Here is a 22,629-nt window from a genome sequence, read left to right as displayed (position 1 = left end):
TTTAATCTACTTATTCAAAACAACGAACGTAATAACCTTATTTTATATCAATGCCACACATTGGGCAGAGATTTAGACCATGGACCTATCAAATAGGTCCAGGTTCCCCATTAGAATATTATGAACCTATAAATTAGAAATAATAATATTCTTTGACTCCATGAAATAATCAACGTTTTAAAATAATATTAATCGTTTCAAATGCAACCTATAATTTAGATTCAAGAGAACTTAACAATATATATATAAATTATACAAAGATACAGATACTGACATTGAAATTGTTCTGTTTATTTATGCTTACATTTTGATCCGTAATGTTAAGGTGCTCAAGAAGTAGTACTAAGGCCTAAAGTATAAATAAAAACAAACATAGCATAGCCTATAACAACACAAAGCAAATATACACATTAGTGCTAAATTATTGCTAAAAATAACTTATTAATTATTTTCTACCATTTTACTTTAATACCCTGGAATATATAGTACGCCTAGTTTTTGCTATTCACATAAAAGACTACTTTAAAAGACGTGATCCGGAAAAATCATTACCGAAGCTTATTAATTAATTTATTTATTAAAACATATTTAAAGCAGGATAACATAATTCAGAAAACAAAAGATCACAACATTTCTGTTTTTCAATATGGTCCTGCAATGAAACAACAATAAAATAGAAAAAATATAACAATCAGTAAATATACAACGTTAATGATAATACGTGGGAGATACAATTATTTTTTAAAGAAATGCTTTTTATAATTAATTTTAAAACTATTTACAGACAAACTTTCTTGAATTTTTACAGGGATCCTATTCCAAGCTTTAATTGCTCGTGCAATAGGCTTTAGCGATCCGTTCATAATAAGCAATTTGGCATAGGTGGTATAACATTCAGAGATTAGGAATATCTCGTAGAGTATCCATGTTGGTCGTAAACCATTTCAATATCGTTGCACAGACGGGGGAGGGGGGGGGGGGTGCAATACTATGTATACATTTGTACATAATACAAGCAATAGCGTAGTCTCTACGTTCATCTAGCAATTTCCATTTATTTTGTTTAATAATATCAATCCTACGATAGTTTTTGAAGTCAAAATTATTTTTTACAACTCGAGCGGCACATTTTTGTAACCTTAAACGAATATTTTTATTTTTGTGGGACGTAGTTCCCCACACAGAGATATAGTCCATACAGCGCTGAATTACGCTGGTATATAGCACTTATTTAAAAGAGATTTTTAAAATGTCTCCTGGGTTGAAACTAAAACAATTAAAACTATATATTAACTCATTGAGATTTATATCAAAGCTCCGTACCAAATCTATTAAATTACAATAAAACACATTAGCTGCACAAACTGTTATTAAATCTACCATGACGATATCTTTATAACAAAATAAACCAAGGTTACCCTGCTATCAAAAACGCCCTCGTAACAGTATCTAAGCTCTCATTCAACACTTAATTTCTATCACAAAGACCCATAACAAGTTTTCATTAATAGACTTACGCTATCATTTATGTGTTTAAATGGAATGTTTTATTATATTTAAAGATTTCCTGTAACCCTTGCATTGTTATTGTTTGCTACTTCCAATAATACTTCAAGAAGTATTCCATCCACTGTCGGGATTTGGTCTTCCAAGTCACTTGCTATGGCTCTGACCTTGTCTGCAGCTATATCTGGAGAACCACTTTGAATCTCTTTGAAGCGGTTATAAATTGTCGCCCCATCAGCAACTAAGTTAAGTACGCCCAGTAAAGCTTCTTTTCGATCATTGTTTGCTAGAGTTAAACATAATTTTTAAATTTTAAATGTATCCATTTGTCGATGCCGATTTGTAACAACGAAGACGATAATAAAATGAGTTGATTCTTCATCTAATTGCTAAATAGACAATGGAGGTATTACCTCCATGAATAGATCGTGACCTACCTCATAATCAAACATTTTGTGATACAATATGCATCATGTAAAACAGAATTTGCCTTCCTTGTTTTTTGTGTTCGACCAAATAAGTGAATGATTGAATGAATTCATGAATGAAAAGTACAAGGATTAAAAGTGTGTTCTCTAAATTAATTAACTATTTGTGTGTGGCCTTTATCTTTAGTCGAACATTTCAGATCTTATTTGAGAGGTATTCAATATTTGTACCAGTGAGGGGAGCTAACACATTACTTACTTTTGCTCAAATACTTATCAGTAAACCCGCCGACAAACACCAATGATTTTACTATTTCTTTCACTGTAGAAAATTAAAAGAACAATAATGGTTAAATTAGTTACCGTGGTGTTTGGGTTAATTAGTATTTATTTCATGGCTTAAATCTTTCCTTTTTTACGATGCTTTTCAATATACTGTATTTTAGTCATTACCAACAAAATGTTTGTTGGTGCCATATATTTCTGTTTTGGAAAGGCTAGAACATTTGTTATTATTAAAACGCTCCAATGTATAACTTCCTTTCAGTTGTTTGAATTGCAATTTCCTCTTTAGTAGTTTCTCCTGACCGAAGGGTAAAAATAGAAGTGGTGGGTATAGCCCAAATGAAAATGTTATGCTTTGTTCATCAAATTACCTTTACTGTTATCCTCGAACGCCGCTACTTTCTGTCTTGTCAGAAAAATATTCCCAATGTCTGGTAAAAAAAACCAAAATCAGAATGTTTTGTAAATTTGAAATCTAAAATTCATAGTACGTTCATGGAGAAATAAGTACTCCACGGTACGTTTGTAGACCCGTAAAATTCTCCCCTCGTACACAAAAATATCGATAACTTCAAACGATTGAAAAAAACAACGCAATTTTTTTCCTCCCACCCATCGTTCCTAAATCAAATGGAACTTCGTATTAATAGTTACCTAAGAATACTTCTGTGCGGTCACCATGGGTTTCAAATCTTAATATCGCTCTATCAAAGTAGGTAGACAAAGATATGAATCTCTCCAAACTTCTTCGGTATCTCTCCTTCAGATTACCAAGTCTGTTAAACGTTTGGTCATCTTCCATCACCCTATTCGCCTCTTGTGCTCCCCTGCTTGAATTAAGATCAGCCAGTGCGTCAGCAAAAACATCAGTAAGTTTTTCAGTAGCACGCATTGCACCTCGAATGTAAGAACCGTTAATGGGTAGTTTGTATCCATAAAAGGTGCTCAACAAACATGCGCAGTCCCCAACAAATGCCAAACAGTTTACAGAGACTTTAGCAACGTTGCTTTTGTGTCGTGACCTGTTTATTTCGTCTGCAATGTGTCGAAGACGTTGGACAAGTTCTGCTCTTCCTTGTGCCCATTGGTGTAAGTCGGTCTCTAACGCAAGTCTATCCTCTTTTAGTTGGTGCTCTGCCTTCTCAATTCGTATTTGTTGAATCTTATACCAAATGAAACCAATCAACGCTAAAACTGCAGGAAATCTGAAATGAAATGTTTATCTTCCTAACCTTTTTACATTTTTGACTTTCGATTTACAGTTATATATTTATAGTTTATTGAATTTTAACTATTGTAATTTATTTTTTAACTTGTAGTGTTTTTATGCCTCTCAAAATCAGCTTCCGCTGGCTGGGTCACCCTCTTGAAATATTGTTGAATAAGTAAGTTGAGTAAGTAAGTAAGTAAGTAAGTAAGTAAGTGAGTAAGTTACACTTTCATAACGAAACTGTTATTCTTGTTCCTAATAATCTGCATAATAAAGCATACTTACGCCCAAGAAGGGGCATTCATCACATAAATCATATGGGTTATGACAATTAACCCATAAATGCAAACGCCAATTTTATACTTCATGTCAATATCCAGTTGTCGTTGTCGTTCACCATATTCTACTTCATTGTTCCCATCCATGTTCCTGATCGATTATATTTATTATAATATTCCTGCAAATGTAATTCAGTCTTCGTTGTAATTCAGTCTTCGTTGTTTAAACTGAATTAACTAAGCTTAAAAATTATTTCACTAGGGAGTTACCGGTAGTTGAAAATTTGATTATTTATCTAAAATTGCGTAATGAATGATATTTGTATACAGAACGCCCCTTTAAAATGTTTTGATAACAGTGTTTGGTAACTTAATGTAGCCAATAGCCACAGACTTAAGCAGCCATGAAATATTATCTTAAAACAAGTGGGCCTATGAATCCGTTTTTTTGTTTTGTTTGTTTCATTACTGTATATATGGACCCTAGTTGTTACCATATCATAATAGGTTTATTTTGGTAAGTAAGTGCCGGTATTAATATAATACAAAGCAAAAACTGTTAATTTACCTACCTTAGTCTTAATGGGTGTGACTAAATTTATGTTATTAAATTCTAATATGTCGCAGTGGAAATTCCAGGGTATGGAAATAACTAAAGGCTTTTCATTTTAATGGCCGGCAATAATACAAAGTCAATATTGTTTATTGGTGAGTAATTTAATTGCTTTAATACAAAGCATTGTCATGAACATAAAGATTATTCTAAATAGGCCTATACCGTAACTAAAACTCTTTTATTTTACATTAATTTTTCTCTATCACTAGTGATCATTTTTGGCGGGGATTGCCTCCCATACTAGGCTAGTTTTTGAAAATATCGCGCGGACACCGGTGTATTATGATAATAATGTAAATTTCCACTTTTGCTTTAGTAAATTAGTACGTAGGCCTTAGTCTAAATAGTCTTATAAAGTGGCTAGGCCCAGATCCTAGCCACATTATATTTTATTAAGATTAAATTGAGATCAGGTAGGCTGTAGTAAAGTAGTAGACTCTTATCTGACTGACTAGCCTGGCTAGGCTAGTTAGGTAGGCCCGGCCCCAGTAGACTACGTACGTACGAGACTCCAGTAAGAATGAGTGCGTAGCATCAGGTTTTGGTTGGTCAATTCGTTCGCACTTTCCCTTTATATTGCATGCACACCACACTACAGTAGACGACCTATACTGTGTAAGCCTAGGCTAGGCCTGATTTAATTTTTTTTTTTTGACATGCTTACCTTAAATAAAATAATAATAATACTAAATATGGTTTAAAAAAAAAACAAAAAACAAATCTGTACTGTACATTAATAATTATTTTTGTATAGGCTAGGCACCTAATACTAATAATTGGGCTAGGCCTACATAGTATTTAGGCCTAGCTAGTATAGTTCTACATACAATTACAATAGATGGTCTCAGTTACTCTTATAGTTTTGACATCGTTTCTGTTATGATTACACTTCTATTCTACTTCTACACATCTAACCCCGATCAACAAGAAAATCTGGATTTTTCTGTTGCCTTTCCGCGCATCTGGAACTCTCTGAATTTGCACCTCTAGAGGCTCTAGCCTATTTAAACGTCATCTTAATTAAGACTTTTCTTTTGGCACTTTGTTTTTGGTAGGATACAAAAGCCTAATAATAAATGAATACATTAAAACCAAATTATAATAAATATTATATAATATTATAATAAATTTTATGTAACCATTTATTTAGATGGAGTCTGTCGGCATCATTGAGGGGTCAATGACCCCACCAGTGTCCCCACACTGCATGGATAATTGGTATGATGACCCAATTGATGATTCATTATTACTGCAGCAAGATGAGGCAACAATAGGTAAATGTTCTTTCATTATCCAAATATTTTACCAAAGATAGCAAGCAAGTTCATTCACTGTCATCATCAACGACCTATGAACTACGTATTGACATGTAATCGTCAAGCCTAGAATCCACCGAATAGAGTGAGGAAGTGCGTCTCAACTTTCCCACATGTTAATCCATTGTGCACAACTAAAAATTTGTTGACTAGAATGTTCACAAGACTAACATAGATAGAGTACTGTGTACTGGTAATAATGATAGTTCTTTATTTACAGAAACTGAACCTTCATATTTATTTATTGACTGCACTGATGGACATACATCTTACAACATTGAAAATAAAGCAACTTGCGCAACAAGGCAACACCAAGTACTTACCAGGTAAACAAATTTCAAATAATTAAGTAAAAAAATGAGTGAAAGAGTATAATATAGTTGGAGGAGTTTGTAGGTGACATTAGCTCTATTCAGTTGGTCTGCAATTCCTAAACTATCGATTGAGTGATTTTTTTTTTAATGATCTATGTGATTACAATCAGTAAATCTTTATTCTTTGGTTTTTTTATCATTAATAAATTTTTTAATGATTTATACTGTAGGATTCTGAGTTGCCAGGACCCATATCCAAACCAGTTTCAGGACACAAAAGTGAAGCTGTTTGGCAGCCATTTTGTCGCTTCCACATGCTTGTTGGATTCTAAATCTCTTATTTTCTCTCTGGCAAAGTAAGTATTTGTCTTTTTTTCTTGTCTGGTTGATAAACCAATTTTAAATCTTGTTTAGTTTCATTTCATTTGTTTTGACTTGTCAATTTGCTAAACAATTTGCTCACAAAAACTAGGTTTATCAATTGAAGTAATTGTTTTGACTTGTCAATTTTTCATACTTTGCTAAACAATTTGCTCACAAAAACTAGGTTTATCAATTGAAGTAATTCAATTAATGTTTTATATTTTTATTTAGGCAAACATTGGGGAAACTGAAGTTGTATTTAGAAAAGATATCTCACAGAGCTTTAAAAGGTTTTATTATATTTTTTCAACAATATTTGTTATAAAAATATATTTCAACATCATTTAAATCCCAAATTACTATAAAATTATGAAATACACAATGAGTCTATGTTAAAGAAACTGTGAATTAGACATTTTATATCAATCAAATTGATGTGACATGTTTACAGTTTAATGGTAATAGTAAGGTTTTTTTTACGCAATTAAAATTAAATGAAGATGTTTTATTTGTTTTATCATTAGAATCTGACACGAGTGATTCTTCAAGACTTCGACATACATGCATTGTATTTTTACAATATTTGAAAATATATATCCATAGGTAAGTCTGTATTGTCTATATATCCATAGGTAAGTCTGTATTGTCTATATATCCATAGGTAAGTCTGTATTGTATATATATCCATAGGTAAGTCTGTATTGTATATATATCCATAGGTAAGTCTGTATTGTATATATATCCATAGGTAAGTCTGTATTGTATATATATCCATAGGTAAGTCTGTATTGTATATATATCCATAGGTAAGTCTGTATTGTATATATATCCATAGGTAAGTCTGTATTGTATATATATCCATAGGTAAGTCTGTATTGTATATATATCCATAGGTAAGTCTGTATTGTATATACATCCATAGGTAAGTCTGTATTGTATATACATCCATAGGTAAGTTTGGACAAGAAAATAAATTTGGGTTTTCTATTTTCAATGGATGTTAATGTGTACAGATGTTTCACAAACAATAGACCCACAGCACTAGTGCAATACATTGCCAATGGAAAGTACTGTACATAAATGAAGATCTTCATTAATCTTGATACAGAAAAATATTAGGATATTTACAATGGTTGCAAAAAAACATGGATAGATTGCTGGCACCAAGGGGAAAAAACTTATTATTTTATGAGTGTAAAGTGAAATGTCTGTCAATTCAATAGAATCAATGAATACAATTGTTGTTTACAGGCATTACAAATATGATGAGAATTCACAATGCCGACACAATCAACGTCTGAGTGGTTTATCAACTGCCTTATTGTTTGAGATACAAGGCTTATCAATGTACCTTGGTAAAATGACAGACTTACCTTCTAGTATATTCTCACAGTATATCTCATCAAGTTTGAAGAAGGTATGGTCACTGTCAAACACAACCACTAATCTCAGCCAATTCCTGGTAATGTACTGTATTTACAATTTGTCCCGTAACATTGACAAATTCTGCAAAACAGTGTAACATGTTTATCACATGTGAGGCCTGTATCCATGCTGTGTTTCTATATAAATTTTAAATTGAAAACTGACATTTACAAGCCATGTATTTCAAGCCTTGTTCTACACTATCAAACTTTATGCGACAACAAAAATGTGATGTGCCCATATAAGGACATGATGATGTCATATCACTACCATATTTGGGCACATTACACTTTTTTGTCAAACTAGTTTGATAGCACAGAGCTTTATGTGTGCTGAATAAATTAATACAGATCTGTGAATTAAAATTCTCAATTAAAAAATTGTATTACTGTAAATTATGATTCAAGAATAATGCTCATTATCTAGATTGATTTTATATTTTGTTCTTCCAGCAAAGCATTGGCCACTTGTTTTTACATCTTATTTTAAATGTCAGATGGGGTCTAATAGAAGTGTTACACTTGCTCTACAACAAAACAAAAGGTAACATCATCTTGAAATGATTGTCTTATTTTCATGTTTATAAATCCTTAGGGAAAGATCGTATTCTTCTCTGAGATATGTGGATCTCTGTATACATATGTGGAAAGTGTCATTTCAATCCTATGTGCAGTTTAGAGCCATTTACATTATTTTACAATACTAACTAACTAACTTAGTGGTTTTTCGTTTTTTAGGGTTTGCCACAGAGAATGATGTCAACAATCTACTAACAACGGAGGTCAATATATTAATTGATGACCTCATAGATGTTGCAAGAGGGCGCTTTAAATCAGTATGTATACCTTGAAATAAAAAATACCTTTAAAGAGTTATTCTTCTTTAATTTAAAAAGTGTAAAATGTAAAGAACTGTTATCCTAAAGTTTTTCAATCTATTTAGATATCAAGAAGGAGCTACAAGAATTCATCACCTTTCTCATGTTCGTGTTTGCAAGAATTCGTCATACTACTTATTCAGTTTCTTGATCAACGATATGACAAGTTTGAGACAGATGTGAGTATTTATGATATTGAACAGTGTGAATACAACAAAATTATCAAGCACTTACTGTAATGTTAAACTGAACTAAACAACTAAACTTAAACTAGTGCATTTATCATAAAAATGTGTCATGTTTTTTCAGGCTTTTTGGGTCATGCTTCATAAAGCATTCAAGAAAAAAGTATCGTTGGATGAGAAAGGTTTTTATCATTATCTTACCTTTTTAAAATAAAGGTCAACATTTACTAGTACTATAATTTGTTCCTTTCTACAAAAATGTACACCTGTGTAAAGTATTGAAATGTGCAATTCGTCCAACCCTGCAAACGTGTAATCATGTTGTCATTATTTTAACTTCTTTCAGGCAATGTAGAGTTGTATTGGTGGCTTATAATGCATATTGCACCACTTTACAATCAAAATGGTGGACTGATAAAAGATAAAGTAAGTAATCTTTATTTTTACTTACCACTTTAGTGAATAAGATTCTAGTGTTCTGTGGGTCTAATGTAACATAATGATTAAATTCATTTTAATAAATAAGACATATTATAGACTGTTTTCCAATCACTTTGTTTTTTTTAAATCACATATAGAGTGATATAAAAAGTAACTGGACAGTGGTAGGTGAACTTCTTAAGTTGATGTTTTCTCAGGTAAGTAAAGTTCATCGTTTTCTCACCATAGTGGCATATGATGTTTTCTCACCACCATACTGGCATATGATGTTTTCTCACCATACTGGCATATGATGTTTTCTCACCATACTGGCATATGATGTTTTCTCACCATAGTGGCATATGATGTTTTCTCACCACCATACTGGCATATGATGTTTTCTCACCATACTGGCATATGATGTTTTCTCACCATAGTGGCATATGATGTTTTCTCACCATACTGGCATATGATGTTTTCTCACCATACTGGCATATGATGTTTTCTCACCATAGTGGCATATGATGTTTTCTCACCACCATACTGGCATATGATGTTTTCTTATATTAAATGCACAGTTTAGTTAACAAATCTACACAAACATGACATTTCTTTTTTAGGAGCTGAGTTTTGATGAGGAAAGTATTCGTGTACAGTTGCAATGCTGTCTCTCTCTCTGTCATGTTTGGCAACCAGACACTAAGATATTAGCAAGTTTATGGCAATACAGCCACAAGAGAATGGTAAGATAAAATTGTGTTTATTTGTCTCTCTCTCTCTCTCTCTGTCATGTTTGGGAACCAAACACAAAGATATTAGCAACTCTATGGCAATACAGCCACAAGACAATGGTAAGATAAAATTGTGTTTATTTGTCTCTCTCTCTGTCATGTTTGGGAACCAAACTGTACAGTATATTTATTTTTCTTATGCATATTGTAAATTGTTTTGTATTTTTTATCTGTAATGTAAATTTTTTATATAATGTGCTACAATAATTTCAGACTTGTTCTGCTTTTTGTAATGTTTTATATACCGAAATAAATAAAAAAACAAAAACAAAAAAAAAAACACAAAAATATTAGCAACTCTATGGCAATACAGCCACAAGAGAATGGTAAGATAAAATTGTGTTTATTTGTCTCTCTCTCTGTCATGTTTGGGAACCAAACACAAAGATATTAGCAACTCTATGGCAATACAGATACAAGAGAATGGTAAGGTAAAATTGTGTTTATTTGTCTCTCTCTCTGTCATGTTTGGGAACCAAACACAAAGATATTAGCAACTCTATGGCAATACTACAGCCACAAGAGAATGGTAAGATAAAATTGTGTTTATTTGTCTCTCTCTCTCTGTGTCATGTTTGGGAACCAAACACAAAGATATTAGCAACTCTTTGGCAATACAGCCACAATAGAATGGCAAGATAAAATTGTGTTTATTTGCCTCCCTCTCTGTCTTGTTTGGGAACCAAACACAAAGATGTTAGCAACTCTATGGCAATACAGCCACAAGAGAATGGTAAGATAAAATTGTGTTTATTTGTCTCTCTCTCTGTCATGTTTGGGAACCAAACACAAAGATATTAGCAACTCTATGGCAATACAGCCACAAGAGAATGGTAAGATAAAATTGTGTTTATTTGTCTCTCTCTCTGTCATGTTTGGCAACCAGACACTAAGATATTAGCAGCTCTATGGCAATTCAGCCACAAGAGAATGGTAAGATAAAATTGTGTTTATTTGTCTCTCTCTCTGTCATGTTTGGGAACCAAACACAAAGATATTAGCAGCTCTATGGCAATACAGCCACAAGAGAATGGTAAGATAAAATTGTGTTTATTTGTCTCTCTCTCTGTCATGTTTGGGCACCAAACACAAACAGTCAAACCTAACAGACAAACAAAATCTGTAAGGAATTCTGATGTCAATTCATTGATATTCTTTCAGAATCAATCTTTATTAAAGACAGAGCGTTACCTAGATGGATTAGCATCTCTAAGGTAAGCTACACTTAATATCATTTTGAAATATTTCAATTGTGTCATATGATTCAATGCATGGATGACATTTCTGTGAGAACATATTGTACCTACTTACTGTACGTACTTAGATAAACATATTATTTTATTGAACCAAATTAAATAACTTTTTTGTACATTTTTATTCTAGTAAATCAGCAATAGGATGGTTTGACCAATGTAAACAAAGAGCAACTGACCACACAGCAAGGTAAGTATTTATTTGTAGTTTATTTATTAGATTTATATGAAAGAAAATCCAGTTTCTGTGGTATACTTATTGTGCACAGTCAATGCTCTTAAATTTTATCAGACTAAATGTCTGGTTTTATTCTTTAATTTTTCTATTACTTTTGCACTATTCAAATTCAAGTTACTTCACACTTAATTTAGTGTATGTTAATAAAATATTAAGGTCAGGTCGTCAGGTACTAAGTTTATCTTTCTCTTTTTAGCCAAGACTCTGAAAACAGTTTTCATCTTTTTTTGCGAATCATTGCTGCTCAATTTGGGAAATTGGAGGGATCAGACAAATTACAAGGATGGCGGCAAATTAAAGGAAGGCAAGTAAAATTGGAAATTTATTTTAAATTTGAGGCATTAACGAAAAAAAAAAATCTTGTTATTTCAATGGAAAAGTACGTAAATATGTTTTGTAACCATCATAACCAACCAAAATAATTTTTTTTTTAGGTTGTACTCCAAGTTTCACAGTCGTAGCATGCAAGAACTGAATAGCAATGGATTAAGTCAATTCATAAGTCTTTTTCTTATTCTTGCACAGAAAGTAGATCTTACAGATGTGGTAAGTACAACTTAAATTAATACTAAATTGTTTTATAATAACTTACAATGTTCACTAGAATAAAAACGCCTATCATAAGGCACTTGTTTGTTGGTATGGTTTGATCATTCTTCTAATTTTTATTCAATTTATGTGTGTGATATATGAAAAATGAAATTTGCATCAAAAATGAAACAAACTTGTTTTATATTTTTCAGAGTCATAAGATGGTAGATTTACTTGATATGCTGTTAATGGATTCATCATTATCTCGTAGTAAGCAACAGATCATATACAAAGGTAAAGCTCTGTCCATATATGGACATGATGATGTCATAGCACTACCATATTTAAGCATATCACTACCATATTTGGGCACATCACACTTTTTTTTGTCAAACTATATATCCTTTCATCCTTGAAATTGTCTTATATCAATAAACCAGAGCTTGATTCTGAACCATGTCAATGTTTCTCTGATTTTGCTTTGGTTATCAGTGATGCAAAGTTTAAAAAAACTAATGTGTACTTTCCTCTGTTGTAGGTTTGTTTACATTGTGTCTTGTGCTTCAAGAAAGGCAGGTGGATATGTCGTTTGTTGCCGACAAACTTTCATCAGGTTTTGATACAATTTGCAGGTAAAATACTAATTGAAATCAACTATTAATGGTGGACTAGGACTAAACAATGAAAGAAATTCTATTAATAATAATAATAACAGGATTTTTATAGCGCACATACCACTCAAGAGTGCTCAAGGCGCTATTCTAAATCAAGTTCAAATTTATTGTCACATAAATTATAGTTGAAAGGTTAAAAAAACACGACAAAAATAGTTAAACGCAAATACATACAAAAAACAATGTATATGAAACAGCAAAAGGTTAAAAACAGTAAAAAAATGTTAAAAAATAAACTTGATAAATAGCACTTGCAATTGCATGGTGTCAAATCTATTTTGGGAACTATCAATTTTTCCCTTTTTTTGTAATTTTCATTTAAAATATACATTTTTTTATTCAACAGAGAACTGTCACAGACAGATATGGATATTGGTGAACGGCACCAGATATGGACACTTATAACATTGTACACTGATTCCACTCAAGATGTGTTTGATAACAGTAGTGACAATCTGTCCCTATCAGAAGAAAAACTTATAGGTCTGTATAATATATCTTGGTATCTTGTTTAAACTTTACCTTTCCCTCCTGGTGATTTTAGCCATCACTTCCTAAAGGACAACTTGACCGAGGACCATATTTTAACAACGTATTAGGGATGTACATTATGATTTCAGAACAATCGTGAGATTAAGGATATCGCTGCCATAAATTGCTGTGACGTCACGTATTGGCATGTTGTTACACACATTACATGAAGCAACCTAGACCTAGAAAAGTATTTGTTTCTTTTCCCTTGCCTCTGCTATATAATTCCATTTTTTTTTTACAGGATCAGGTTTCAAACATCTTTTACCAGCTTGTAATGAATCTGAAATACGAGTCATGCTTCAGTTCACATTAAACCTCATGGCATGTCAAAGGTCAGCATTTAAAGTTTTTATCTTTCAAAATAAATGAAGTTTTTTGTATACTAATTATAGTGTATAAGAAAGAAGTTTTTTTTAAATTGATTTTTTTATTAAATTTATTAATTTTATAATATGTTTTATTAATTAAATAAATAAAAAAATGTAATTGTTTTTTCCTGCAGAAGCGTGTATAAGAGAATGTATCGGTCAGAAGGCAAGCATGTACCAAAGGCAAAAATTAAAGGTACTGGTAATATTGTTGACATCAAGGCATGGTACAATACATAAAGGCTAGATATTTCTGTTCATACATTGTATATACTACAGTAACAGAGAGGACATTTTGATGCTTCATCCATTGAATAAATTATTGTGATTTTACCATTTATTTATTCATTACTAACTTTTGTTGTTTCAGATTTGATTCAAAGATTATGGAATAACTTTTACTCTTTTGTGAAATCAAGTTCATCAAATTCTAAACCAAATTGTTTACTTGCTGACGTTGCTGCTAGTTTCACTATGCTGGCCTCAGACATGTAAGTGACATGATGATGTCTTATCTCTACCATATTTAAGCACATCACTACCATATTTGAGCATATCACTACCATATTTGGGCACATCACATTTTTTTGTCACATATATTTGATAGTGTAGACTGAGCTTAAAAACTCATTATTTTTTGTTTTGTTTTACAGGGAAGATAATTTGACGGAACCACAAGAAAAAATGTTGGATATTTTCAATTATTTTGGTGTAGCTGACACAAGCGTACATTTCAGGTTTGTATCTGTTTTATTTATTTAAAACCTTTTACCTTTTCTCCAAAAACAACAATTTCTTAATATTATTATACAGTGCAAGAATGACAATGTATTTAATACAATCACTTTATGTATATTTAGTTTCTTCTTTTCAGTATTTCATTGCGCTATCTTTGCCATCTTCTACCAAACACTGCCCTCATGCAAAAAGTAGAAAAACACTACGGAGAAGCCTATCAACCCACCCTCATTCATGCTTGGGTCAGGTGTTCAATATTGACCAATCAAAATGCAGATGAACTACAGGAGTTTACCAGACTTATTTACAAGCTTCCAGCAATGACTACCATATTAGGAAACCGTGTAAGTTGTCTTCTTTTAATAACTTTTCTTGTTGCAGACTAGTTGGATGGCTAATTTAAAAGGCTAAAATAAATGATTGCATCACAGTAGGCCAGGAAGAGTGGAAAACTCATGAGCTGTTAAAGTGTGCTAATCCAATTAAATTGCTATTGTTCTTTATTGTTTTGTTTATTCTTAGTTTATTCACAAAACAATAAAGTACCTCTTTGGTCCCATTACTGAATATGCTGCCACCAACCTGTCGATTGGTATTTCACTCTTCCCTCAATAGGCCTACTGTGAAGTCTATAAACTATAATGTAAAGATTATTTAATTAAAATGTGTATTTAAAATGCAGGCACAGTTACCAGATACCAATGAGCCTGAATTCAGCCAGTTTGTAAGATGTCTTGGACAACGTTTTGCTTCTGCAAAGGTTAGTAAGAATGCAAACTTAAGTATGTCACAATTCCTTTACGTTTAGTCTGTAGCTTAATCATTTTCTAAGTTTCTTACTTTTAAAGATCAAGTTTTATTTTCAGAACTTGCAAGAAAAGATTCAGTTTCGGAAGGAGACGCTACAACTATTTGGTGATCTTGTTAAACTGATCCAGTTTTCATTGAAGAAGTCAAGCGCAGCTGAAGCGGAACTGAAATGGCTTTACAGAGCAATTGGTTATATTGTAAGAGATTGTGCTCCTGTGTTGTATGTTCAGGTATGGTAGAGTAATTAAAAGACAAGACCATTCAATTAAATTCAACTTTATTTCCGACAAACTGTCCATATGAAGCATACATATACAATATAAAAAGAAAAAGAAATTGTTAAAATGTTCTCATTCTCTTGTTCCTTTGTGTCTTACATCTCAAATTTATGAAACAAAATATAAATTGTGCTCATTTTTATTTTTAGAGCAAGCCTCACCAATCACAGTTACCAGGTCTAATCAGTGAACTACTGCTACCACCTCTTATCTTCAACCCTAACAAGACACTACCAACTAACATGCTAAGTGCAATCAGAGACACACTTAACTTGGTGAGTTGTCTGTTGGTCTAAAATGAAGCAGGTGAAATATAGATATGAAGAAATCCACTTTCAATCATGGTTGTTGAAGAATGTGGGTTTTTAGGCAAGGGCTCATAGGGATGATATCCTTATCACTTGTATGTACTGTACATATATGGCTATATATTCAATAATTTGCTAGGCCTACTACAATAGGTTAGAAAATTGAAATGAAGATATTTTAAATTAAATTACTTTTTTAAGTTTCTTGAAGGCTTGTCAACATTGGACTTCCACAAAGACGGGTTCATTCGACAGAAGATGCAGGAAATCGTACAACAATATTTTATCAGATTTGCAATTGTAAGTAATTGTTTTTAATTTGTTATTCTTTGAATAAGCAATTTTTGGCCTAATAGTTTTCTTGTAGAACCTTTGGACAACAGTGTGCTTTTTACTTCATTGCTTATTTATATAAAAAGCTATTGAACAAGAATATTAATATTTTGATATATTTTATATTTTAGAAATCATCTCTGATGCCAAATAGTAACAGTGTAACTGCCAATCACCCATTGTTGGTGAGTATATCAATTATGGTGGTTGTGTTGGCCAGCAGAGCTTTAAACAATTTTTTCATCATAGAAATCTTCATCATAGAATGCACTTGTATACGTTTGATATATTTACTTTATTTCATAGGTCACTCTATATCCATCTCAACGACACAATCCAACTCCACACATGAGGTTGGTTTACAGACAGTAATTATCTTTACAAATTAAATTATAAATTTAGCTGATATAAATTATAAAAATATAATAATAAATTGCAAAAAGTTTGCTGTGTTTCCGAAATATATAATAATATAACTTTATTATGTATTTAAGTTTTTTATTTTTAAACTACAGAAAGCTGAGGCAGTTTGTAATTGAAGTTTTAAGGTCCAGATTTATTGCGTTAAAAGGCCAGCAGGCACCAAGCCAGGCAGCCAATGCACTCCAGTTTGTTCATGAACTATTTACCAGGACTAGTTTAGCAAATGAGACAGCTAAGTAAGACATTGAAATTAATATGATACTAACATTTTACATTGATCTATAATATAACCATTTCAAAACGTATACTTGCTTGATGTTAATAGGTCAGTTAACAACCTAAATAGCTTATATGACCCTTTCTTTCTATGCAACAAAACTATAAATACTGTATATACATTTGTGGGATCCAGTTACATACTGTATAATGTGTTTGTATTAAAAGATAACTGTAATGACAATATTTGAATTTCCGTGTTACAAGTAGTTGTGACTTGTGAAAGGTAATCTTGCATGCAAAGATGTGATGTACCTTCTACCCAATATTTCTCTATGGTCTGTCATAGAATTATGGTCAGCAGCTTATACAACATTGTAAAAAAATGTATTTTATGAGATTTCTGATTACAGTATAAAATAGACTTGCATTGAATTGAATATTTTAAAACACAACATTTTATTATACAGTAATAATGTGTATGTTTTTGTACAGAAATGCAGCACCACTTTTAGACACAATTTTGAATTATTTGTTGATGTGCGATAATGGTGGACTGAAACGACAGGCATCTCAGATTTTAGTGATTATGATGCAGGCTTGTAAGAGCAGTGCAGATAAAAATATTAAGTAAGTGCTTAAATACCAGTAAGAAACGTTGCTTAATGGTCAATACGGGAAAAAAATATATTGTTTGATTTTATATTCTGTTATTCCAAAAACAAATTATTTTCTTTTTTTACAGCAAAGATTTATCGTCCATATTACAAAAATTTGTAGATCGCAATCTTCAAGTTCATCAGTCTAGTACGTTTCAAGTGCTTGAAAGTGTTGCTGCCCTCTACCCTCTCCCGATGTATGACATGATTCCATATTTGAATGAACTACTTGCAAAATGTGAGATGAAGAGAGGTGCTGGCACCGATAACCGAATCAGGTAAAATTATTACTAAATGATGAATTTTATAAATAACTGACTTTCATATAATTTTGAAATGTATGTCAAAGAACAAACCTGTTTGATGTGAATTCCTATACACTATTTAACAAACTATGACATCCCCAGAAAGGTTGATAGTTACAGTAATATGAAATTATTTTGTTTGTTTATTTTCAGGAGGACATACAAGTCGTTGTTAGGTCATCTGGGGTCAGGTGGAGAAGTTGTAATCCAACAAATTGAACAAGGCAGAGAGGTGTTAGAATACTAACCCATAACCAGGCCATAATATTGTATGTATATTACATACTAGATCATGTATAATAGCAATTACAATAACTTTATTAAATATTTCAAACTCAATAAGATGTCATTTTTTCTTTATTTTATGTCTTATGATTTATTAATCAGATTGTAGACCTGCCCCCATGTTTCTTGTATAGGTATGACACGCCATATGTCCCAAAATGATTATTTTAAACCTACACTAATCACAAAGCTATACAGTAAATAGTAAACATAGAATTTGAATCTTGGTATTTCAGTTGGCAAGAGCTGGAGCATCATGGGTAGTTAATCTTGCTGTGTTCTTAGTCTGTCACCTTTTCACATTATTGTTGGTGTTCACAAGACTTAGGATGTTCTTAGCTTGTAATACTAATGGCATGTCTATCATACTGCCTCGGAAGGTCATTGCACCCTAAAAAAACAAAAACATTTTCATACATTGCTTGATTGCAATATCAATATCGGTACAAAAGTTTCCAAATTCATATTTACAATTATAAAAAATTCTCGGAATACCGGAATTTCCAGAAAATCTGACATATTAGGCGAGCCCAAATGTGTTCAGTTTTGGGAGAGTTTCCCCAAACCTCAGACATGACAACAACTTTACCTTTCCTGACTGTTGGTGATTTTCAAATTCTTTGATGAGTTCTTGAGCCCATTCAACTTTCTCATCAGATGGACTGAATGCTCGTTGAACCACGTCCACCTGATTGGGGTGAATGACCTGCTTACCAGTAAAGCCCATAGTCGCTCCTTCTAGTGATTGTTTCTCAAGAGACTTGAGATCTGTTTAAAAAAAAGGAATTTTAGCTATTTTTATTATTAGGCTTTAAATATTGCCATCATCATTTCTGCAAAATGATGCTTTTGTACTGGCAGCAATTTAAGCTAACCTTATTTTCTGATCTATTACAGCATCCAGATCCCTAACCAAAAGCTCTGTCTACACTATCAAACTAGTTTGACAAAAAAAATGCAATGTGCCAAAATATGGTAGTGATATGACATCATCATGTCCATATATGGGTACATCACATTTTTTTGTCACATAAAGTTTGATAGGAAGTGTAGACAGAGCTTTACAGTAGTTAGAAGATAGATAGCTTGTAATCAAATGCTTTGGATTACTTTACGACTTGCATAAGAGGCACGCCAACCTTGCCCTCTACGTGTGAACGCAGCCTTAGAACAACTTCCTAACTTACCACGAAAATTAATGTGAACTAAATCAATTGCTTGCAATCCAAATGCTTTTGCTGTTGTAACAACCTTTTGTCGTGCATACAACAATTCGTTGGCTCCTTCTGTTCTACTTGCACCTATAAAAGGAAGTTAGAAAACAAACACAATTATTTAATTTTTGAACCTAATAAGGGGTATAAGGTATAAATTTCTGAAGTATTTTAAATGGTTACTTTTTTTTAAAATTTATTTCAACAATATTTTATGAGAGTGGTCCATCACAAACATACAGCATGACAAGACATAAACATGCAACAACATACAGCATGACAAGACATAAACATGCAACAACATACAGCATGACAAGACATAAACATGCAACAACATACAGCATGACAAGACATAAAACATGCAACAACATACAGCATGACAAGACATAATAAACATGCAACAACATACAGCATGACAAGACATAATAAACATGCAACAACATACAGCATGACAAGACATAAACATGCAACAACATACAGCATGACAAGACATAAACATGCAACAACATACAGCATGACAAGACATAAACATGCAACAACATACAGCATGACAAGACATAAACATGCAACAACATACAGCATGACAAGACATAAACATGCAACAACATACAGCATGACAAGACATAATAAACATGCAACAACATACAGCATGACAAGACATAAACATGCAACAACATACAGCATGACAAGACATAAACATGCAACAACATACAGCATGACAAGACATAAACATGCAACAACATACAGCATGACAAGACATAAACATGCAACAACATACAGCATGACAAGACATAAACATGCAACAACATACATCATGACAAGACATAAACATGCAACAACAAAAATTAAAATAAATAGAATTCATAAGGATTAACAAAATAAAATAAAGCACACAAAAAATTACACAAAAAAAAATATTAAATGGAAAAAGTGATAACTATGTACATCTGTAAATAAGATTTTCAAAATAACACTTGCCGATGTCAGCACAAAAATCATCTGATCCAAAAACCACCCCTTCAAGCTGGAATGGAAGAGTCTTAGAAAGTTCCATGCCTTCTTGTAGAATATCCTTCAAGTTTATAAGACCAATAGCACTCTCAGTGAATATGACAAGCTTTGCTTTATAATTTGGGCAATTCTTTCTCCTCAAAACATCTACAAAGATTTCAGAAAACTGAAAAAACAATAAAATTAAGTCAAATATTTTCAGAAGTAGTTTTAATTTTAAACACTGCTTCCAATACATAAATGGTATTATACAAACACACAACAGTTTTTAAAGGTACATGTACACAAGACAAAATATCACAAATAAAAGTAATTATCTTCTCACCAAATTTAAATCTTTCTGACTGTTAACTTTGGGAAGCATTAAGGTTTTTGGTAAATTATGAGCTTTGTAAATTATATTTAAGTCATCCGATACTATCCCAGAATCCATAGCATTTATTCTAACAGCCAAGTCGCCTACACCCGGCGTTGATAAAGAGTCAAGTGATGCTCTGATGTTTTCTCTGGCTACATCCTGCATAAAAAAAAAACGATGATACTGTTTTGGGATTCACTGCTGCTTTTTAACAACATATAATTACTGTAATATTATTACTATATTAGGATTTACAGATTTGTGAGTTCACAGTGTAAAAAATTTAAATTGAATACAGTAGGCCTAGTAAGACAAAATAGAATAGACGAAAAAAACCTTTCTGTTAATCGCCACTCCATCTTCACAATCCATCACAGCACAATCTACTGCTAGGCCCTCTAACTTTCCTAACTTTTTTTGTTCACTCCCGGGAACATACATCACGGCCCGCCGAGGTGTGAAAACCGATTGCCTTCTGATTGACGAGGCAGGGCCTAGCATTTGAACGTCTATATCTGAAGAGTTAATTCTAGACCTAACCCATCTTTTACATGAAATTAATCTATAATGTTTAAAATATGAGTGAGCAATGTGTTTGGCTAAAGAAAAATTCATAATTAGCAAATAAATTAGTTCTTATTTTTGTTATGAACTTATTTCCGATAACGTAACACGCCGTAAAGTTTGTTTACCTTTGGCGCCCTCTATAATTGCAAATAAACAAAATGGCAGCGCCCATGGTAATGTTTCGAATCCAAAGTTCTAAATTTGTGTTACGGCAGTGTTTTGTGAAGTTTAAATGTATATTACCAAAACCAAGTAATGTACATATTATTGAAGTAAATAAGATATGTAATTTTAGGGCTTTTTCAAGCTTATGTAACTATAAATATCGTGTTAGAATGTTGGACGGTTCGCCAGGCCCAGAAATTTTTCTGAAGACTGGCGATCATGTTGCAACTAAGGCCATATCGTCCGCTCGTTTTGGGAGTGGTATGTGTAAGGTTATTGGGCCTAAGCATCTCGTTGGATACGATACATGCAGTCCAATTCGTTTTTGCCATACTTCATCAATATGTTGGAATTGTTTAGCTTCAAATTCACATCCTGAGATTGGCGTAAATTTTTTTTGTGAATCTTGCAAAATGATTCAACCATGTCAAGAAAATATTGACTATTTTCAAAGAATGAGTTTACTAAAATCATTTGACATTGACACAAAAGAACTTACTCAAACATTCCGAAATTTTCAACGCTTACTTCATCCAGATAAGTTCAGTCAGAAGTCTCCTAAGGAACAAGAATTCTCAGCTGGGCAGTCCTCTGCTGTCAACAAAGCATATTCAACATTATTAAAACCTTTAAATAGAGGATTGTATCTATTGGAACTTCTAGGCCACCCAATCGAAGAAGGCGACTCAATGGTCGATAAAGTATTTCTTATGGATATGATGGAGTTAAATGAAGAGTTGTCCGATACAACCAACCTAGAAATTGTAAAGAAAATTGGTGAAGAAAATGAATTGAATATTAAAGAGTTAATGATACAACTTGCAGAGCTATTTAAGAATGACCAGTTGAAAGAAGCGAGAGACGTCCTAGCAAAACTAAAATATTACACAAACATTGACGATAAAGTGAAAGAAAAACTTGGTACATCAACAGTTTAATCAAACAGATTTATAAATCAAAAATTAAACTTGTTATATTTTGATATATTTTGCATATTTGTTATTGATTTATTGCAGTAATATAGATGAGAATTGAACACATCAGATATTAGAATTAAATGAATATACATTAATTCTGTTTGTAAGCAGTTATTAGTTTAAAGTCACTAAAGTTTATAAAAAATTATTGCACTTTTCTTATTGCAAAAACTTATTGCAATAATTCTTTTGTTTTAAATATTGTGTATTTGCAGTCAGCAGCAATTCTTGTTCCATTCATTCAAAAATTAATTAATTACTGAAGAAATATTTAATTCTCTGTGCTCAACAAGAGAACTAAAAATCAAGTGATACAAATCATTTTGCACACAAGAAAAAAAAAAATTAATTTACATGCGCCCTCTATCGT

At 32.1% G+C, this 22,629-nt stretch overlaps 5 protein-coding genes across 6 annotated transcripts; 3 read left to right on the top strand and 2 right to left on the bottom strand.

The window, feature by feature from the left end:
* Nucleotides 1–292: 292 nt before the first annotated feature.
* On the bottom strand, nucleotides 293–4,315 carry LOC140054765 (uncharacterized). Its single transcript, XM_072099852.1, has 6 exons — nucleotides 4,280–4,315; nucleotides 3,715–3,886; nucleotides 2,874–3,424; nucleotides 2,591–2,650; nucleotides 2,194–2,256; nucleotides 293–1,792 (listed from the first exon to the last, which is right to left on the bottom strand). Exons 2-6 carry the CDS (start codon nucleotides 3,852–3,854, stop codon nucleotides 1,557–1,559), a joined length of 1,050 nt encoding a protein of 349 aa, XP_071955953.1. The 5' UTR covers nucleotides 3,855–3,886; nucleotides 4,280–4,315; the 3' UTR covers nucleotides 293–1,556.
* A 1,158-nt stretch (nucleotides 4,316–5,473) lies between these two features.
* LOC140054862 (protein MMS22-like) lies at nucleotides 5,474–9,810 on the top strand. Its single transcript, XM_072099960.1, has 13 exons — nucleotides 5,474–5,597; nucleotides 5,860–5,965; nucleotides 6,184–6,309; nucleotides 6,548–6,606; nucleotides 6,841–6,919; nucleotides 7,568–7,733; nucleotides 8,194–8,284; nucleotides 8,479–8,576; nucleotides 8,684–8,797; nucleotides 8,928–8,985; nucleotides 9,150–9,229; nucleotides 9,382–9,441; nucleotides 9,802–9,810. The coding sequence occupies exons 1-13, from the start codon at nucleotides 5,474–5,476 to the stop codon at nucleotides 9,808–9,810; spliced, it is 1,170 nt and encodes a 389-aa protein (XP_071956061.1).
* A 31-nt stretch (nucleotides 9,811–9,841) lies between these two features.
* On the top strand, nucleotides 9,842–17,952 carry LOC140054587 (protein MMS22-like). Of its 2 annotated transcripts, none has more exons than XM_072099636.1 (23): nucleotides 9,842–9,966; nucleotides 11,176–11,228; nucleotides 11,398–11,457; nucleotides 11,702–11,809; nucleotides 11,940–12,051; nucleotides 12,249–12,330; nucleotides 12,575–12,668; nucleotides 13,057–13,193; nucleotides 13,486–13,576; nucleotides 13,750–13,808; nucleotides 13,983–14,103; nucleotides 14,266–14,349; nucleotides 14,487–14,694; nucleotides 15,033–15,110; nucleotides 15,217–15,390; nucleotides 15,588–15,713; nucleotides 15,948–16,046; nucleotides 16,211–16,264; nucleotides 16,386–16,432; nucleotides 16,595–16,738; nucleotides 17,214–17,348; nucleotides 17,464–17,655; nucleotides 17,836–17,952. In XM_072099636.1, exons 1-23 carry the CDS (start codon nucleotides 9,964–9,966, stop codon nucleotides 17,927–17,929), a joined length of 2,355 nt encoding a protein of 784 aa, XP_071955737.1. In that variant the 5' UTR covers nucleotides 9,842–9,963; the 3' UTR covers nucleotides 17,930–17,952. The 2 variants fall into 2 exon arrangements, with proteins under 2 accessions (XP_071955737.1, XP_071955736.1); XM_072099635.1 differs by having other exon boundaries at nucleotides 13,747–13,808.
* A 201-nt stretch (nucleotides 17,953–18,153) lies between these two features.
* On the bottom strand, nucleotides 18,154–21,222 carry LOC140054588 (citramalyl-CoA lyase, mitochondrial-like). The gene is made up of 6 exons (XM_072099637.1): nucleotides 20,887–21,222; nucleotides 20,518–20,709; nucleotides 20,160–20,358; nucleotides 19,155–19,268; nucleotides 18,557–18,735; nucleotides 18,154–18,358 (listed from the first exon to the last, which is right to left on the bottom strand). The coding sequence occupies exons 1-6, from the start codon at nucleotides 21,163–21,165 to the stop codon at nucleotides 18,257–18,259; spliced, it is 1,065 nt and encodes a 354-aa protein (XP_071955738.1). The 5' UTR covers nucleotides 21,166–21,222; the 3' UTR covers nucleotides 18,154–18,256.
* A 32-nt stretch (nucleotides 21,223–21,254) lies between these two features.
* On the top strand, nucleotides 21,255–22,319 carry LOC140054589 (iron-sulfur cluster co-chaperone protein HscB-like). Its single transcript, XM_072099638.1, has one exon. The coding sequence runs from the start codon at nucleotides 21,276–21,278 to the stop codon at nucleotides 22,218–22,220; it is 945 nt and encodes a 314-aa protein (XP_071955739.1). The 5' UTR covers nucleotides 21,255–21,275; the 3' UTR covers nucleotides 22,221–22,319.
* The last annotated feature ends 310 nt before the right edge of the window (nucleotides 22,320–22,629 follow it).

This window comes from Antedon mediterranea, chromosome 7, assembly GCF_964355755.1.
Source record: "Antedon mediterranea chromosome 7, ecAntMedi1.1, whole genome shotgun sequence".
Lineage (NCBI taxonomy): Eukaryota > Metazoa > Echinodermata > Crinoidea > Comatulida > Antedonidae > Antedon > Antedon mediterranea.
This window is presented reverse-complemented; position numbering and strand designations above follow the sequence as displayed.

Coding starts and splice junctions, on each gene's coding strand:
- LOC140054765 (XM_072099852.1), bottom strand. CDS start 3,854: ATGGATGGGAACAATGAAGTAGAATATGGTGAACGACAACGACAACTG. Junction 2,257..2,590: donor GTTCGAGGATAACAGTAAAG/GTAATTTGATGA, acceptor AATTTTCTACAG/TGAAAGAAATAGTAAAATCA. Junction 1,793..2,193: donor TGATAAGTATTTGAGCAAAA/GTAAGTAATGTG, acceptor GTTTAACTCTAG/CAAACAATGATCGAAAAGAA.
- LOC140054862 (XM_072099960.1), top strand. CDS start 5,474: ATGGAGTCTGTCGGCATCATTGAGGGGTCAATGACCCCACCAGTGTCC. Junction 6,310..6,547: donor CTTATTTTCTCTCTGGCAAA/GTAAGTATTTGT, acceptor ATTTTTATTTAG/GCAAACATTGGGGAAACTGA. Junction 6,920..7,567: donor TTGAAAATATATATCCATAG/GTAAGTCTGTAT, acceptor TGTTGTTTACAG/GCATTACAAATATGATGAGA.
- LOC140054587 (XM_072099635.1), top strand. Junction 12,052..12,248: donor AAGTAGATCTTACAGATGTG/GTAAGTACAACT, acceptor TATATTTTTCAG/AGTCATAAGATGGTAGATTT. Junction 15,714..15,947: donor TCAGAGACACACTTAACTTG/GTGAGTTGTCTG, acceptor TACTTTTTTAAG/TTTCTTGAAGGCTTGTCAAC.
- LOC140054588 (XM_072099637.1), bottom strand. CDS start 21,165: ATGAATTTTTCTTTAGCCAAACACATTGCTCACTCATATTTTAAACAT. Junction 20,710..20,886: donor GAGTGGCGATTAACAGAAAG/GTTTTTTTCGTC, acceptor TTTTTTATGCAG/GATGTAGCCAGAGAAAACAT. Junction 20,359..20,517: donor GTCAGAAAGATTTAAATTTG/GTGAGAAGATAA, acceptor TTGTTTTTTCAG/TTTTCTGAAATCTTTGTAGA.
- LOC140054589 (XM_072099638.1), top strand. CDS start 21,276: ATGGCAGCGCCCATGGTAATGTTTCGAATCCAAAGTTCTAAATTTGTG.